The sequence below is a fragment of the Cherax quadricarinatus genome, chromosome 34, assembly GCF_038502225.1.
Source record: "Cherax quadricarinatus isolate ZL_2023a chromosome 34, ASM3850222v1, whole genome shotgun sequence".
NCBI classification, from domain to species: domain Eukaryota; kingdom Metazoa; phylum Arthropoda; class Malacostraca; order Decapoda; family Parastacidae; genus Cherax; species Cherax quadricarinatus.
Window position 1 is genome coordinate 3391077 of NC_091325.1, and position 15484 is coordinate 3406560.

At 41.2% G+C, this 15484-nt stretch overlaps 1 protein-coding gene across 1 annotated transcript in view; it reads right to left on the reverse strand.

The window, feature by feature from the left end:
- Nucleotides 1–743: 743 nt before the first annotated feature.
- Nucleotides 744–15484, reverse strand: part of LOC128693719 (neuroplastin) — a 57772-nt gene continuing 43031 nt past the window's right edge. The window contains exons 6-9 of the mRNA XM_053783546.2: nucleotides 14746–14856; nucleotides 11328–11510; nucleotides 1011–1146; nucleotides 744–792 (exon numbers count right to left, since the gene is read on the reverse strand). Coding sequence (XP_053639521.1) covers nucleotides 744–792; nucleotides 1011–1146; nucleotides 11328–11510; nucleotides 14746–14856 — 479 coding nt within the window. The remainder of the gene's footprint in view (nucleotides 793–1010; nucleotides 1147–11327; nucleotides 11511–14745; nucleotides 14857–15484) is intronic.

Here is a 15484-nt window from a genome sequence, read left to right on the forward strand (position 1 = left end):
CCGAATCATTTATTAGGCATTTTTAAGTGCTACAATGCTTTTAAGATAAATGAACGGCTGGAGACAATTCTACATGAGGTCACCCCTTCCCCTTAAAGAATAGAGTTCCCAGATTTGACAAGTGTCAGCGACATAAGTTAAATAACATGAACATTTCCTGAGAAGCTAAAAAAAGAAATTTAGAGCAAAAAGTCAACAGTATGATCATTCGTTCAGTTATTATAAGAGTTTTACCTACACATTCCTTTAACAGAAAAAAAAAGTGTGAACTAAAAACTAACTATTGGGGTCTAACATAATTAAAATAACAAAAGTCATAAGATTAAAAAACAAGAAAAGCCGAGATTGTAAAATACAATTAGGATTCTCCTTGACGACGACAAGGAAGGATCACCATAAAATTCTACGTACACTGCACTAATCGCCGAAGCACAATCTGTTAGTATTTAGCATAAACTAAACCGCCACCAAAAATCTCTGCTCATATGAGACTCATTATGGAAACGGTGGCTTCAGCAACTGCAGCTGCCAAGCTCAAAACAGAATTCAGAAATTTTAGTGAGAATTCTGTGTGTTGAAAACTTAAAAAGTTCACAAATACTCAAATATCAACTATTTGGTAGCAAAAGTTTACAAATAATTAATAAATCACATGGGTAAGAATTACACCCAAATTTTATGAAAAAAAAAAAAAAAAAACCATTTAGATGAAGTCTTGTCAAGATTGCCTTGCAGTTTTCTACTTACTTTCGCTGTCGAACAGAATCCTTGTTGAGATCTGCTGTGTTTTTCCTGTAAAGGATGCAAACTCTCGGGTTAAAGGTCCTACACTAATATCACGATTTTGACAAGTACATTTTGCTCCTTATGCTTGTTTGCCTCGACAAAATAAAACGTAAAATAAAAATGGTGAACTTAACTAAACTAACCACCACTTTCAAGACAAACTTAAGCAGACCATCAGCCTACATAACCAATGAAGAGACAACAAGAACGATAAGTCAACTCACTGATCATTGCCCTGGTCAGTATCGGACTCTTCAAACTCAGCCTTGGCTCGACGCTTCTCAAAAATGAAGATGATGATCCCCAGCAGAAGCACCTCTACCACGATGCCAATGAAGGGCCACAGGGCAGCATAAACATCTGGAAATAACAGTTATTATTCTTTCAACAAACCGGCTGTTTCCCACCAAGGCAGGTGGCCCAAAAAGACATGCTGGTCATCTCCCATTGACACAGGGTGACCCAAAACCGGCTGTTTCCCACCAAGGCAGGTGGCCCAAAAAGACATGCTGGTCATCTCCCATTGACACAGGGTGACCCAAAACACACACACTTTCACCATCATTCATGCTATCACTGTCTTGCCAGAGGCACGCAGATACGACAATTAAGATGTCACTCCAAACTGCAAATATCCCAAACCGTCCTTTAGAGTGCAGGCACTGTAGTACTTCCCACCTCCAGAACTCAAGTCCGGCTAACAAGTTTCCCTGAATCTATTATCATTATGACATTCCCCTTGTCCGGCTCAACCTATACAAAAATTCAATGTACATAAAAGGGCCTAGAATCTGGAACTCCCTCCCTGAAAACTCTAGAACTGTAGACTTAACCACCATTTTCAAACTACCATTAAGAAACATCTCATCTCCCTAACACACCCCATCATCAGTTAACTAAATGAAAACCTCCCAATTCTCTTTTTTGTACCATGAACACATCCAAAACAATATAGAATTATCGTTATCTGTAATTACACCACAATTTCCATCTACACGCACCAAAAGGGCTGTAATCATACTATTCCTAATATAGCTATTACATATTAAATCTTAAGTCAGTCTTATTAAATCTTAAGTTAATCCTAAGTTTGTATAAGATACTCCTCCAGTATGGCTTTAACAGAAACAATGTATCATGCCAAGACAAATTGAATCCCATTACTAAATCTACCATTTGTACTAATTTTAAGTGATATGACTATTTTAAACCTAATTATGTATGTACAGTGGTACCCCAAGTTTCACACAGCTCCCAACTCTAACAATTATGCAAGTGTATTATTGTAAGTGCTTTTGTAAGTGTATTTTTGGGGGTCTGAAACGGACTAATCTAACGTACATTATTCCTTATGGGAACAAATTCGTTCGGTAACGGGACTTGAACAGCCTTCTGGAACGAATTATGGCCATAACTTGGGGTACCACTGTGCCTAACTGAGAATGGGAGACGGCCGACTTGTTGAAAAAAAAAAAAAATTATTATAATCAAAAAGAAGCGCTAAGCCACAAGGGCTATACAGCGCTGCAGGGTAGGGAAGGAAGCAAGGGTATTGGGTGGTAGAAGGGAGGAGGGATGATCAGTAGGTTACAGAAAACAGCGGGGCAGGGGATAGTACGGGGGTAGAGGGTAGCAAGAGATTGAAGTAGAAAGGGCTGAAGGTATCAGAATTTGTGAAGTCAGTCAGTTGTTGTCAAAAAGTCAATGAGAGAGTCTGGATGAAAGGTGGGTCCATCAGCGAGAAGGGAAGGTAAAGAGAGCAGCGGAGCGAAGACGACGATGGAGGTAAATTCTGCGTGCTCGTTGATAAAGTGGGCAGTCCAACAGAATGTGGCTGACCGATAATGGAGCTTGGCAATTCTCACAGAGAGGAGCAGGGCGCCTCTCCATGAGATATCCATGAGTAACACAAGTATGGCCAATGCGAAGACGGGAGAGAGTAGTCTCCCAACCTCGACACTAGTGATAAGAAGACGGCCAGTAACCTATACTTGGTTTAATAGATTGAAGTTTGTTGCCGAGCATAGTAGACCAACGTTGTTGCCAACAGGTGTGAAGGTGGGAAGATATTGCAGCAAAATAGTCCGTACATGGAATACCTCTATATGAAACTGGTAGGTCATGTACTGCTGACCGCGCAGCAGTGTCTGCCTGTTCATTGCCCTGCACGTCTACATGACCAGGGACCCAACAAAAAACAATATCTTTATGCTTGGTAAAGATGCGGCGTAGCCAAAGTTGGATACAGAGGACTAAGGGGTGAGGTGTATCAAATTTCTGTATAGCCTGTAAAGCACTAAGGGAGTCTGAGACAACCACAAATGATGACACAGGCATAGATGCAATACGGATAAGTGCTGCAAGGATGGCATACAATTCAGCAGTAAAAATACTAGCCGAAGATAGTAAATGCCCTCGTACGACGCTGTCCGGAAACACTGCTGCGAATCCTACGCTGTCAGAAGACTTAGAGCCATCTGTGTACACAGCAATGGCATGAGAATGAGAGTGGAAGTGGTCAAGAAAAAGAGAGCGGGAAGCGACCGTAGACAGTTGGGCTTTCGAGCAAGGGAGAGAGAAAGAACAGACTCGAACAGCTGGAACTTCCCAGGGGGGTAGGGAAAAGTGAGATACTACATGAACATAGGAAGGTGGTAATTGAAGAGAAGACAAAAGCGAATGAAGGCAAAGAGAGAAGGGACGGAGTAAACAGGGGTGGCGAACAAATAAAGAATGTCTACTAATATCAGTGACCATTCTATAAATGGAAGGATTGCGGAGATCATGAGAGCGTACATAGTAGCAAAGGCAATGGGCATCACGGCAATCGGATAAGGATGGAACGTTCGTTTCTGCATAGAGGCTCTCGACAGGGGAAGAGCGAAAAGCACCAAGGCATAAACGTAATCCTTGGTGATGAATGGGGTTAAGGCTAGAGAGTAGCAGATGCCACCGAGTAGATCTGGTCACCATAATCAAGTTTCGATAAAATGAGGGTGGAATGCAGGCGAAGGAGGGTTCGACGATCAGCTCCCCATGAAAGATGAGCAAGGGTTTTAAGAAGGTTCAGCCGGCTGTGACAAGTTGCCTTCAGAGAGGTAATGTGAGGTTTCCAGGATAACCTACGGTCAAAGAGGAGGCCCAGAAACTTGACTGTATCATGTTCAGGGATACGGGAGCCATAGAGGTACAAAGGATGATCGGAGATGACAGAGCGTCTAGTGAAAGTAATTTGGTGGGTTTTAGTGCTGGAAAATTTAAACCCATGTGTGGTGGCCCAATTGGAAACACGGTCGACCGCATGCTGGAGAGAAACTGTAATGAGGTGACAGTCAGTGCCTGCACAGGCAATAGCGAAATCTTCAACATAGAGTGATGACCAAATATTTGATGGAAGACTAGAAGCCAAATCATTAATAGCAAGGAGAAAAAGTGTTGTGCTCAGAACACATCCCTGGGGGACACCTTCAGCTTGGATAAAGTCCGGGGAGAGCACATTATTAACCCGAACACGGAAATGCCTGTCAGTTAAAAAGTTCTTAAGGAAGGATGGTAGATTGCCTCGAAGGCCTAAGGAGTGGGCTTGGGCTAAAATATTATACCTCCAAGTTGTGTCATGTGAATTCTCAAGGTCAAAAAACATGGCAATAACTGAGTGGTTATTCGCAAAGGCATTACGAACATACGTATCCAAGCGTAGTAAGGGGTCTATGGTAGAACGTCCCTTACGAAAGCCATATTGATGAGTGGAGAGACTGTTGTATCTCTAAATACCACACTAAACGTCTATTTACCAGGTGTTCCATCACTTTGCAAACTGCACTGGTAAGAGCAATGGGATGATAGTGGGAGGCTTCATGTCCCGTAGTGCCTAGTTTGCAGAAAGGGAGAACAATGGCAGATTTCCACAGCTGTGGAAGAACTCCTTGTGACCAAATAAGATTGTAAAGGCGTAATAGGACTGCAAGGGCTGACTGATGTAAATGTTGTAGCATACGAATATGAATGTCGTTGGGCCCAGCTGCCGATGATCGGCAAGCTGAGTGTGTTGCCTCCAGTTCTTGAAGTGTAAAAGGCACATTATACTGCTCTTCTCTGAGAGAAGAAAAGTCCAAGGGTGCTAACTCTCTGGCAGACTTTGAGGAAAGAAATGAGGGGCATAGATGGAGTCCCTGAGAAATACGGACCAGATGATTGCCAATTTCATTGGCAACCTCTAGTGGGTTTGCTATATCAACACCGGCAACCCGCAGAACAGGAGCCGGGTCAGGAGAATATTTACCACTCAGTTTTCGTACTTTTTTCCAGACTGCACTCATAGAGGAAGCAGAGGTGATGGGAGACAATCTCGCCAGCAAGTGCGTTTAGCATCACGGATGACACGGCAAGTGATCGCACGCTTCTGCTTAAAATCAAGAAGTCTCTCCGTGGTTCTATTGTACCGGAACCTGCCCCATGCAGCGTGTTTCAAACGTACTGCACGAGCACAAGCAGGAGACCACCAAGGCACGCATTTCTGAGAATGCCTGCCCGAAGTTTGGGGTATACAATTAGAAGCTGCGGTTAAAACGGAGGATGAGAAGAGGTGTAAAAGCTCATCGATGGAGGACGAAGAAGGAACCTCTCTAAAAACAGTTAGGTGTGAGTAAAGGTTCCAATTTGCCTGATCAAATTGCCAGCGTGGGATGCGAAGAGGTGGTGAATATGAAGGGGAAGTAAGAATGATTGGGAAATGATCGCTGTCATGTAAGTCCGCGAGAACAGACCAAGTGAAGTCTAATGCGGCGGAGGAAGAGCAAACTGAGAGATCGATGCAAGAGAGAGTGCGAGTCCGAGGATCAAAATTTGTGCGAGTACCTGTATTTAAAACATGGAGGGGGTGCGTGGCAAGAAAAGCCTCTAACTGAATACCACGGGAATCACAGTGAGACCCCCCAGAGGAAGTGGTGGGCATTAAAATCGCCAAGTAACAGAATCGGTGGCGGTAATGACGAAACAAGAAAGGCAATATCCAGAATAGATAATGCCTGAGAAGGAGAGAGATATAAAGAACAGAGCGTATACCACCTATGCAAGTGGATACGGGCTGCTGTGTAATACAGCGAGTTACGAACAAATAGCTGATGGTACGGAATATCAGTGCGTAGAAGAAGGGCACTTTCATTAAAGGTCCCATCAGGAAAAGGATCTGAAGAATACAATAAATTATAGCCTGAGATGGGAGAGATAACAGCAGAGTGTAATTTTGGTTCCTGTAAGCAAACACCAACAGGGGAAAACTGGGAGAGTAACATCTGAAGCTCACCCCGATTACCCCTGAGGCCGCGTATATTCCACTGTAAATAGGCCATGATTGGCAATGATAAAGATACCTGAAATCCGCAGGTAAGGGTTCCTATGGACTAGAGGGGTTAGAAAAGTCCACATGCGGAGGCAGTGGAAAACTTTCAAGCAGCGAAGGAACAGTGTGCTGTGAAGAAAGGAGTTGCGCAGATGGAGGAGAGGAGAGAGAAGGAACGGAGAGTGGATCAGTGTCCATTGATGGTTTGGTCTCCAATACATTCAGAGATTGCTTCAAGTGTTTCGGAATTCAGAGATGTCATATGGGAGACAATATTGGAAATGGTAGGGGGAGGATGAGTAAAGATTGGAACTGTAATGGACTGTACCAAGGTAGGGGGGGGGGGCGCACGGGTGGAGGGAACGGGAGAAGCGTGGAAGGGGACAGAAGAGGCAGAAACCTGGGAGGTGGCAGAAGAGGGAGGGAACAGGGGATGAAGGTACAGTAAGAGGAGGAGGGTGAACCTCTACACTTTTAACAGAGCCAGTGAGAGCGGAAGAACCAGGTACAGAGACAGGGAAGATGGGTAGGAGGTGTTAACGGACCTTTTTTTGACTTTTGAGAAGTAGAGGGACGATTGGGAGGAGGTGTCATACGAGATCTCGTCACTACTGAGGCTTGTGAGGGAGAACACCAAGAAGCGAGATCAGACTGAGGCGTTGAAGTAGGGACGTCTGAGCCTAGGACAGCAAAAGAATAAAATACAGGAGTGACTATGGGAGAGGTAACCACAGAGGTGGTTGCAGAAGATGGGATCCCAGAAGTGGGGGGACGTTTTGAAACACGGGAATAAGAAACACGAGGTAGTCTCCCTTGGAGGCAAAGATGAGAAACTGCCATGGCATAGGGGAGACCTTCTGCCTCTTTGAGGTAACGGATTTCCTGCTCGTTTAAGTAGACTTGACAACGGCGAGAGTACAAAGGGTGAGCCTCATGACAATTAAGGCAAGAGGGAGGTCGATTGCAAGACGTATTAGAATGGTCATCGGCACCACAGACTGGGCATTCGGCAATAGATCTGCAATATTTCGCTGGATGGCCAAATCGCCAGCAATTTCTACACTGTTGCGGTGTAGGGATCACCTTTCGAACTTGTAACCGATGTCCTGCTACATAAACTGAGGATGGGAGTTCACGGCAGTCAAAAGTTAAACGAGCCACATTGCTAGGGTATCGTCTCCGCCCGCGGGCAGGAAGAACATAAGTGTCTACCTTGAGGATTGGGAGATCTTGGAGTTCCAGCTGTTCAAGAATGTCAGTGCCACATGTCTGGAAATTTTGTTGAGCTATGGTATGGGGCAGATTGACGGTACCACTACAAGAATTGAGGGAATGATGTTTTTCAATAGTGACAGGAACAATATCGATATGGGAAAGACGAGAAAGCTCATGAGCCTGGGTAGCATTCTGTACGGTGATGATGCGCGTACCGCTCTTAAGAGCATGAAAAGAAATATCTTTACCAACATGGCGTAGGAGTGCCTTGCCAATACTGTGGTCAGAAAGATAGGCAGTAGAGGAAGTCAGTCGTAAAGTGAAGAATTTAGTCCATTGTGCAGTCTTAAACCAAGCGTGGAAAGGTTGTGAAGGACGTGTCGATCCTTTCCGAGAAGAACGAGAAGGTGGAGAAGTATCATCAGCAGGTAATTGTCGTTGGCATTTAGGCATAGGACCAGAGTTGGTCCGACGTGGAATGGTCCGGCGATTCGAAAATTGCCGCACCTTAGAGGGAGAGGCCGGAAGCATAGTCAGAGGAGAGCGAAGGTCAGATAAATCGAAGGAGTCAGTCGAGGCCTCAGTACCTGAAGCGGGGGAGGAAACAGCACCGGCAAGAGGTACAGAGGCATGAGGAGTGTCCGAAGAGTGGTCCAAAGACGAGGCGGGGTCAGAACTGGGTGCGGTATCAAGAAGGGGCCCGGGGGTAGCAGGTTCATGGACTAGGGCTGCCATGGTTAGGTTACTTCTTTCTTTTTGTTTTTAAGAAAAAAAAAGAAAAGAAAATAAAAATAAAAAAAAGAATAAAAAAAGATGGGACTGGGGAGGGATAGTTCCTAGGAGGAATGAAAGAGCCAGAAATCTCCCTCCGCACCCAAGAGGACCTCAGCACCGCAAGTAGCATAGATGCAGCATGGAACCCGTGCCATACCCTACCCATCATGCCAGTAAACTAGGAATCTGGGATAGCAACCTCACATCTGCCGAGCTACCTCGGTGGACAAAAGAGAGGGCGGCCGGAAATCCGCCACAAAGCATACCTCCTTCGGCCACCACCCCCGGAATCTGAAAGGTGGCTTCCAGAGATACACCCGTTGCCCGAGAGACACCCAAAGCCACCCACCGGGATACCGGAGAGGGATCGGGACATCCCCAGGCAATCCAGATTCCACGGCAAACTACGTCACCGCCAAGAACCTCAAAGGAATGGGATGGACCCTGGTACCCTTTCCCTACCTAGGAACTAGCGTGCCTGTGGGAATAAAAAAAAAAAAAAAAAAACCAAAGGCCAAAAAGGAAGGGCAAAAGGGAGGGGGGGGGGATGGGGAGGAGGAGGAGGAAAGGAAAAAGGGGAGGATGGGGAGGATGGGATAGGGAACGGGGGATTGGGGGGTAATTAGGTTCGGTCTGAGGAAGGAGACCGACAGGTCTAATTCCTCAGACCAAGAGCCTCTTCACCACGCCAAGGAGCCCCCCTTGAAGAGGAATAATATGTTCAAATGTACTGCTCGAAGATGACCTATATCAAAATAGCTTAAGAATTAGTATTAGTCTGCCAGAAGTGCCTAGGCATGATAGTGGCCACCTTTGTAATTAACCCTTTGACTGTTGCAACCCCAAATCCTGAGGTGCCTCCTAGTGTCGAGAGAGAGAAAAAAATAAAAAAATGATAGAGAATCTTTTCCCGATGGTAATGACACCAAAAGAACAAAATTTGATGGAAAACTTACGGAATTACGCTCTCGTGAAGTTAGCGACCTCGGTAATATTTACAAATCGGCGATTTCGCCCACTTTGAGCCCTATTTTCAGCTAATTCCATTGTTCCAGTCAATCAAACTCATAGCTATTTCTTTAGAACTCCATTTGTTCTATCGATTGAGTACAAGAAACTGCCCATTTACCAATTTCAACTACCCAATAAAGTGGTCAAAAATTTGCAATTTGGCCAATTTCATGCAAATTAAAAAATATGCCAATTTCAAAATAGGGTCCAGAATGAACAATGCAGACATTCCTGGCTCTAAAATAACATTTTCTTTGTTCATCAGTCATGTCTCCAGGCCCCTCTGATATTACTCTTGCTTTCTATTTTGAATTTTTTATTCAAACAAAAAATAGAAGATTTACTGTTATGCAGACTACTGCGATATTGTAAAAATTGCATAAATAATGTCAACTCATTCATGACTGCATATCAGAATGGCTAGATGGACAGTTATTGGACAATGACATGGATTTGTTTACTTTTGAATATCAGCAAAAATCAAACATTTCCCCTACTTTGAGCTCCATTTCAAGGTTCTTTTCATAGTAAAACCAATCAAAATCACCTCAATTTATATAATAAGTTTTCGATTCTATCAAATGAGACCAAGAAAATGAGAATACAACCATAAATACTATACGGAAATACACCGTGTTTTTGGATTAAAGCCGGTGCTTTAATCTAAAAACACGGTCGGAGTTTCTTTTTTTTTCCATTATGCACTGGGTGCTGCAGGATTTTTTTTGTATGGTGCACACTGACCACACAGACCCATTCTCTCACATGTGGGCCTACCAGCTTTCTCCTGCTTGATTTGAAGCCACTAGAATTTTTGAGAATATATACGTCAAACACGTCTCATAAGACGTATATATACGACCAAAACAGTCAAAGGGTTAAAATCTTATGTGTAAACCACACATTGTAAGCTTTATGAGGAAATAAATATTTGTATTTGTATCCACATCACCCCTCCTGGTGAGAGAGAGCCAATGTGTTTAAAATAATTCATGGGGGAAGTGATAAACCCAAAAATTGCACTATACCTGGTCTGAAATTTAATGTCTTGTCATAACTATCAATTTTCTAATTGTAGTAACAATATTTAATAAAATAAAATAGCTTTTAGTATCCTAAGAAGTTACTGCATCAGAGTTCTGAATACAACATTTAAAGTTTTCTAATTGAAGAATAACTGCAAATTTTGTATTTTTTTTTTTTTACCACATTGGGAATTTACCACCAAGAAACTGACCCAAAGAATAAACACATTCACCATTACATTCAGTAAATGCCCTACTAGAACTGCATGGACAATCTAATTCAAAATTAACCTTTGAATTTCCTTATCTCTACCTATCCTTCCAAATGGAAGATGGGAAGTACAGTGCCTGCACTCTGAAGGAGGGGTGTTAATGTTGCAGTTTAAAAACTGTAGTGTAAAGCACCCTTCTGGCAAGACAGTGATGGAGTGAATGATGGTGAAAGTTTTTCTTTTTCGGGCCACCCTGCCTTGGTGGGAATCGGCCGGTGTGATAATAAAAAAAAAATAAAAATAATAATAAATAAAATAATTAATAAAATAATTAATAATAATAATAATCTGAACTGTCATATCTGAGTGCCTCTGCAAATACAGTGATTATGTGTGAATAATGGTGAAAGTGTTTCCTTTTTTGGGTCACCCTGCCACGGTGGGAGATGACCGACATGTTGAAGAATTAACAAAATAACATCCCTCCAAGTTAAGGCACTAATTCCCATCCCTAGAACTCAAGTTTGGTCAACAAGTTTCTCTGAATTACTGTACTTCAAAAAATGTTACCTTGCTCACACTCCAACAAAAAAGTCAAATCCCAAAAACCACTATTCTCCAATCACTCTGATACAGCATTCGGAATGCATACGACCGCTGCTCAGTGCTCAGGAACTCTTATATACCACTCAAAACTTCCTTCACACCATCCCTCAACCTTTCCTGAATATTTCCCTCCAGCTCCATTATCTAAATTCTTGTGCCATAGTGAAAAGCAGAATGAAACTGCAGATCAACTGTAATTATAAATTAATATATACAATTTGAACTCGAAGTTGTAATAAACAACTGTTACTGAATAGACAGAAGGGTGTATGATGGACTGCAGTTTGAGCCCCTCATCCACCCTTCTGTTATCCACATACAATTTTCTTCATTAATGATACCTTCAACTTTCTTTACCTTTAACTCTAATGAAGGTGAACCTTTCAAATGTGTTAGACAGTGTGGTGATGACACAAGTGTAGTTACCACGATCAGTCCAACCAGCATTGGTAATTAGAATTGTACCATTGGGAACTTTCTTGTCATTAGGGCTGTAAGTTATCCTCGTTGCATTGATCAACTCAGCGATGGGCATGTCGTCTGTAAAAGATGATTTAAATTCAATTAATGAATGACAGATCACCTTAAGGAATGCAGTAATTTTTATTCATATACTGTATTTAATGTGATAAACCCATAAGTCATACAAAACTACATGGTAATGCAATGCCAACATCAGGGAAAAAGAGTACTACATATATGGGAAGAAGAGTGATTAAGCCCTACCAGTGAAACAAAAAATAACAAAGGCACTAAACACAGTGTAAGTTTTCCTTTGCTTTATGCATTGACTCTTCTCTATCAGTAACTTCATATGTAATATACACACTTGCTTTATGTGATCTGAGAAGCTGGCAGAATCAAGTGCTGATGGCCTAATTAGGGTTAGTATAACTACTATGGGCCAAGAATGCATTTATTGCATGAAGCCAGGGACACCTGCATAGCACACATACACCACTAAATTCAAATACTTTATGATCCATACGATTTAATTACATTGTACAACATTTTTTTTTACCAAAGACCATGTAAGGAAGTTTATTTAGGTACAGGTACACAAATACAGTTACACAAATTATCACCACAGTAATGTATGTGTAAATTACCCACCAGGATAACCCAAAAAAGTCAATGACTTATTTCCATTAGGGTCCTTGTAATGTTTTATTGTTTAAACCTTAAAAGTTAAAACAGCAAAGTAACTCGACTGTGAAAATCAATTATAATAAAAGAAGATATACAGGAAGGCCCCGCTTTACGGCGTTTCACTTTACGGCGTTCCGCTAATACGGACATTTCAAATTATGACCAAAACTCGCTATACGGCTCCCCCCACCTGACTTTCTAATACGGTCACCGTGCCCCACCCTGTTTGTTTACATTCTCCATGAGCTCAGTAAGCACTAAGTCTCTCCATTTTGTCTGGAAACTCCAAAATTTCAAATGTTTTTAAAAGTTATTTCATAATTTATATATACTCTGATAATTATACTTATGTATACCTGTACCTAAATAAACTTACACACTGCTTTCATGTAGGTACACATTAAAATCACTAAGAGTCTCTCTACTCTTGATGCAATAATAATAATAATAATAATAATAATAATAATAATAATAATAATAATAATAATAATAATAGTAATAATAGTAATAATAATAATCTCTTGGGCGCATTAATGTCGCATATTACATTAATATAGACATTTCCCTTAATCTATGATATTTTTTTCAAAATTATATAAGAAACACATTATGTAACACACAAACATGATACATGCACCCACAGTATAAAATTTTATACAAATATATACGAGATGTTTACCAAACGGTTTGTAGAAGTGTCGGAAGAATTACGTTTTCTCTAGCCCGTCACCTGTTACTAGGGATAACTGTAGAAAAATATTCCTTTCGTATGCCTTCACTTTATAGCTATAATTCTGTACTAACTTGTACACAGTGTAAGAGTATTTGTTTCGTGATTTAATTATTATAATAATAATAATAAAAATATTGTAAGGTAAAAGTTTCACAAACGCCTGACCGAGTGATCGTCCACAACCTGTTCAGTTTGTTTACGCTGTCTGAGCGCGGTGTATCTCGTTATCTCTCGTTTGCTCTTCGTTAACTAATTGGCTCTCGTTGACGATGGCATCTAAGCTTAGTTGTGATAAAAAGAAGAGTCGTAAGCCTCTTACTTTAAGTGCCAAGTTAGAAATGATTAAACTTAGTGAACAAGGTATGTCAATGGCTGAGATAGCACGTAAGCTTGGTTTGGCTCGTCAAACAGTTAGTACAGTTGTGAACAATAAGGAGAAAGTGTTGCAGGAAGTTAAAAGTGCTACACCAGTGACCACTAAAGTTATAAGAAAACGTGATAACCTTATTGCTGACATGGAAAAACTTTTAATGGTGTGGATTGATGATCAGACTAGTCACAAGGTGCCTTTAAGCAGAGCCATTATCCAGTCCAAAGCCCTAAGTCTCTTCAATTCTATGAAGGCTGAGAGAGGGGAGGAAGATGCATGGAATGAAGTTAATGAAACTACACTCAAAGGTGTTTGGAAGAATCTGATTCCTGAACTTATGGATGATTTTGAAGGTTTTGAGAATCCAGTGGGGGAAGTGTGTGTAAATGTTGTTGATATGGCAAGGGAATTAGAACTGGAAGTGGAGCCTGAGGATGTGGAAGAATTGCTTCTCTCTCATGATGAGGTTCTGACAGACCAAGACCTTCTTCTGATTGAAGAGCAAAGAAAGAAATTTCATGAAGAGGAGATCCATCCTGATGATAGTCCTGTTACCATTAAAGAAATGAAAACCCAGGATTTGGAAGAAGCTATCAACCATATAGAAATAGCAATGGCAATTTTTGAGAAGATTGATCCAAATTTTGAACAAAGTTCAAAAGTGAATGCAACCCTTTCCCATGATGTTACATGCTATAAAGAAATTTTAAGGGAAAGGAAAAAAAAATCCATGAGGCAAAGTTCAATGCTTTCCTACTTTAAGAAAATATCATGCCAACCTTCAACATCAACAGCCAGCATTCAACAGCCTTCAACATCAACAGCTAGCCTTCAACAGCCTTCAACATCAACATACACCCCTTCAAAAGCCTCACACAAGTCTCCAAAACGAATCAAATTAGTTGAAGAATTAGAGGATGATGGTCTGCCATCTCCTGATTTGATTCAATAACTACATTGCCACTCACCTCTCACACATTCATATTAAGTAATTAAAGGTATGTAATAAATGTACTGTGTGTAATTTTACTTTTCATTGTTTTTTTTAATGCTTAGTTCTATTGCTAATTTAATATATGTCAGTGTAAATACGTTATCTAGCATTTATATGCATTTACAAGGAAAATAAAAGGGTGTTCCACTTTACGGCGGTTTCCGCTTTACGGCGGTAGCCTGGAACCTAACCCGTCGTATAAGTGGGGCCTTCCTGTACTAGGAATATTGTAAAATGAGTGACAGGAGAGCCCTGCTTATATAGCAGGCTAAGTTCTGGGTTACTGTAGGGCCCTGCTTATATAGCAGGCTAAGTTCTGGGTTACTGTAGGGCCCTGCTTATATAGCAGGCTAAGTTCTGGGTTACTGTAGGGCCCTGCTTATATAGCAGGCTAAGTTCTGGGTTACTGTAGGGCCCTGCTTATACAGCAGGTTACAGCAAAATGCTGTAAAGTGGGGCTCTCCTGTGTGCTGTCATGTAAATGGATGAAAACACCATTAAGAGATTTAGTTTAACAACATGAACTTACCTTTTTTCCATGTAATTACTGGATAAGGTTGACCCTCCACAGGGCATTCTAATTTAATACTCTTCTCCATGTCCACATTTACAGACTTATCCATCTTCCTCATTTCAAAATCTGCAACAACAAACACTTATAATAAAATTTTATATAAGCTACTAACATTTTTATCTTACACTCGAAATATCGAGAAAGATTTTTCGTACTGCATGTACAGAGGCTTTATGATGGCCTGACGTACAATACATCAACTTTACGATGGTGCAACAGCAATGAACATTCAGTCATCAAATGTCAGCAAAATAAACTTGTACAGTGGAACCTCAAATATCGAACTGCTCCCAACTCAACCAATTATGTACGTGTATTTTTGTAAGTGCTTTTTTAAGTGTATTTTTGAGGGTCTGAAATGAACTAATCTAATTTACATTATTCCCGATGGGAATAAATTCGTTCAGTAACGGCACTCGAACAGCCGTCTGGAACGAAGAAAGTTCGATATTTGAGGTTCCACTGTATTCATTTATTTTTTCAATACTGGTATTTAGTTAGCTATCATAATTATTTGTTTATTTACTTATTCAGTGATAGTAGTAAGTACTAAATTACTCATTGTCATTGTCTTATTAATCTTAAATTAGTCTTAAGTTTGGCCAAAAATGCTCTGTATATATAGGAACTTTCTGCATGTTCACCCAAATGTCATTCACCTTGTATAAACATTGTATCATGCTGAAATAAACTT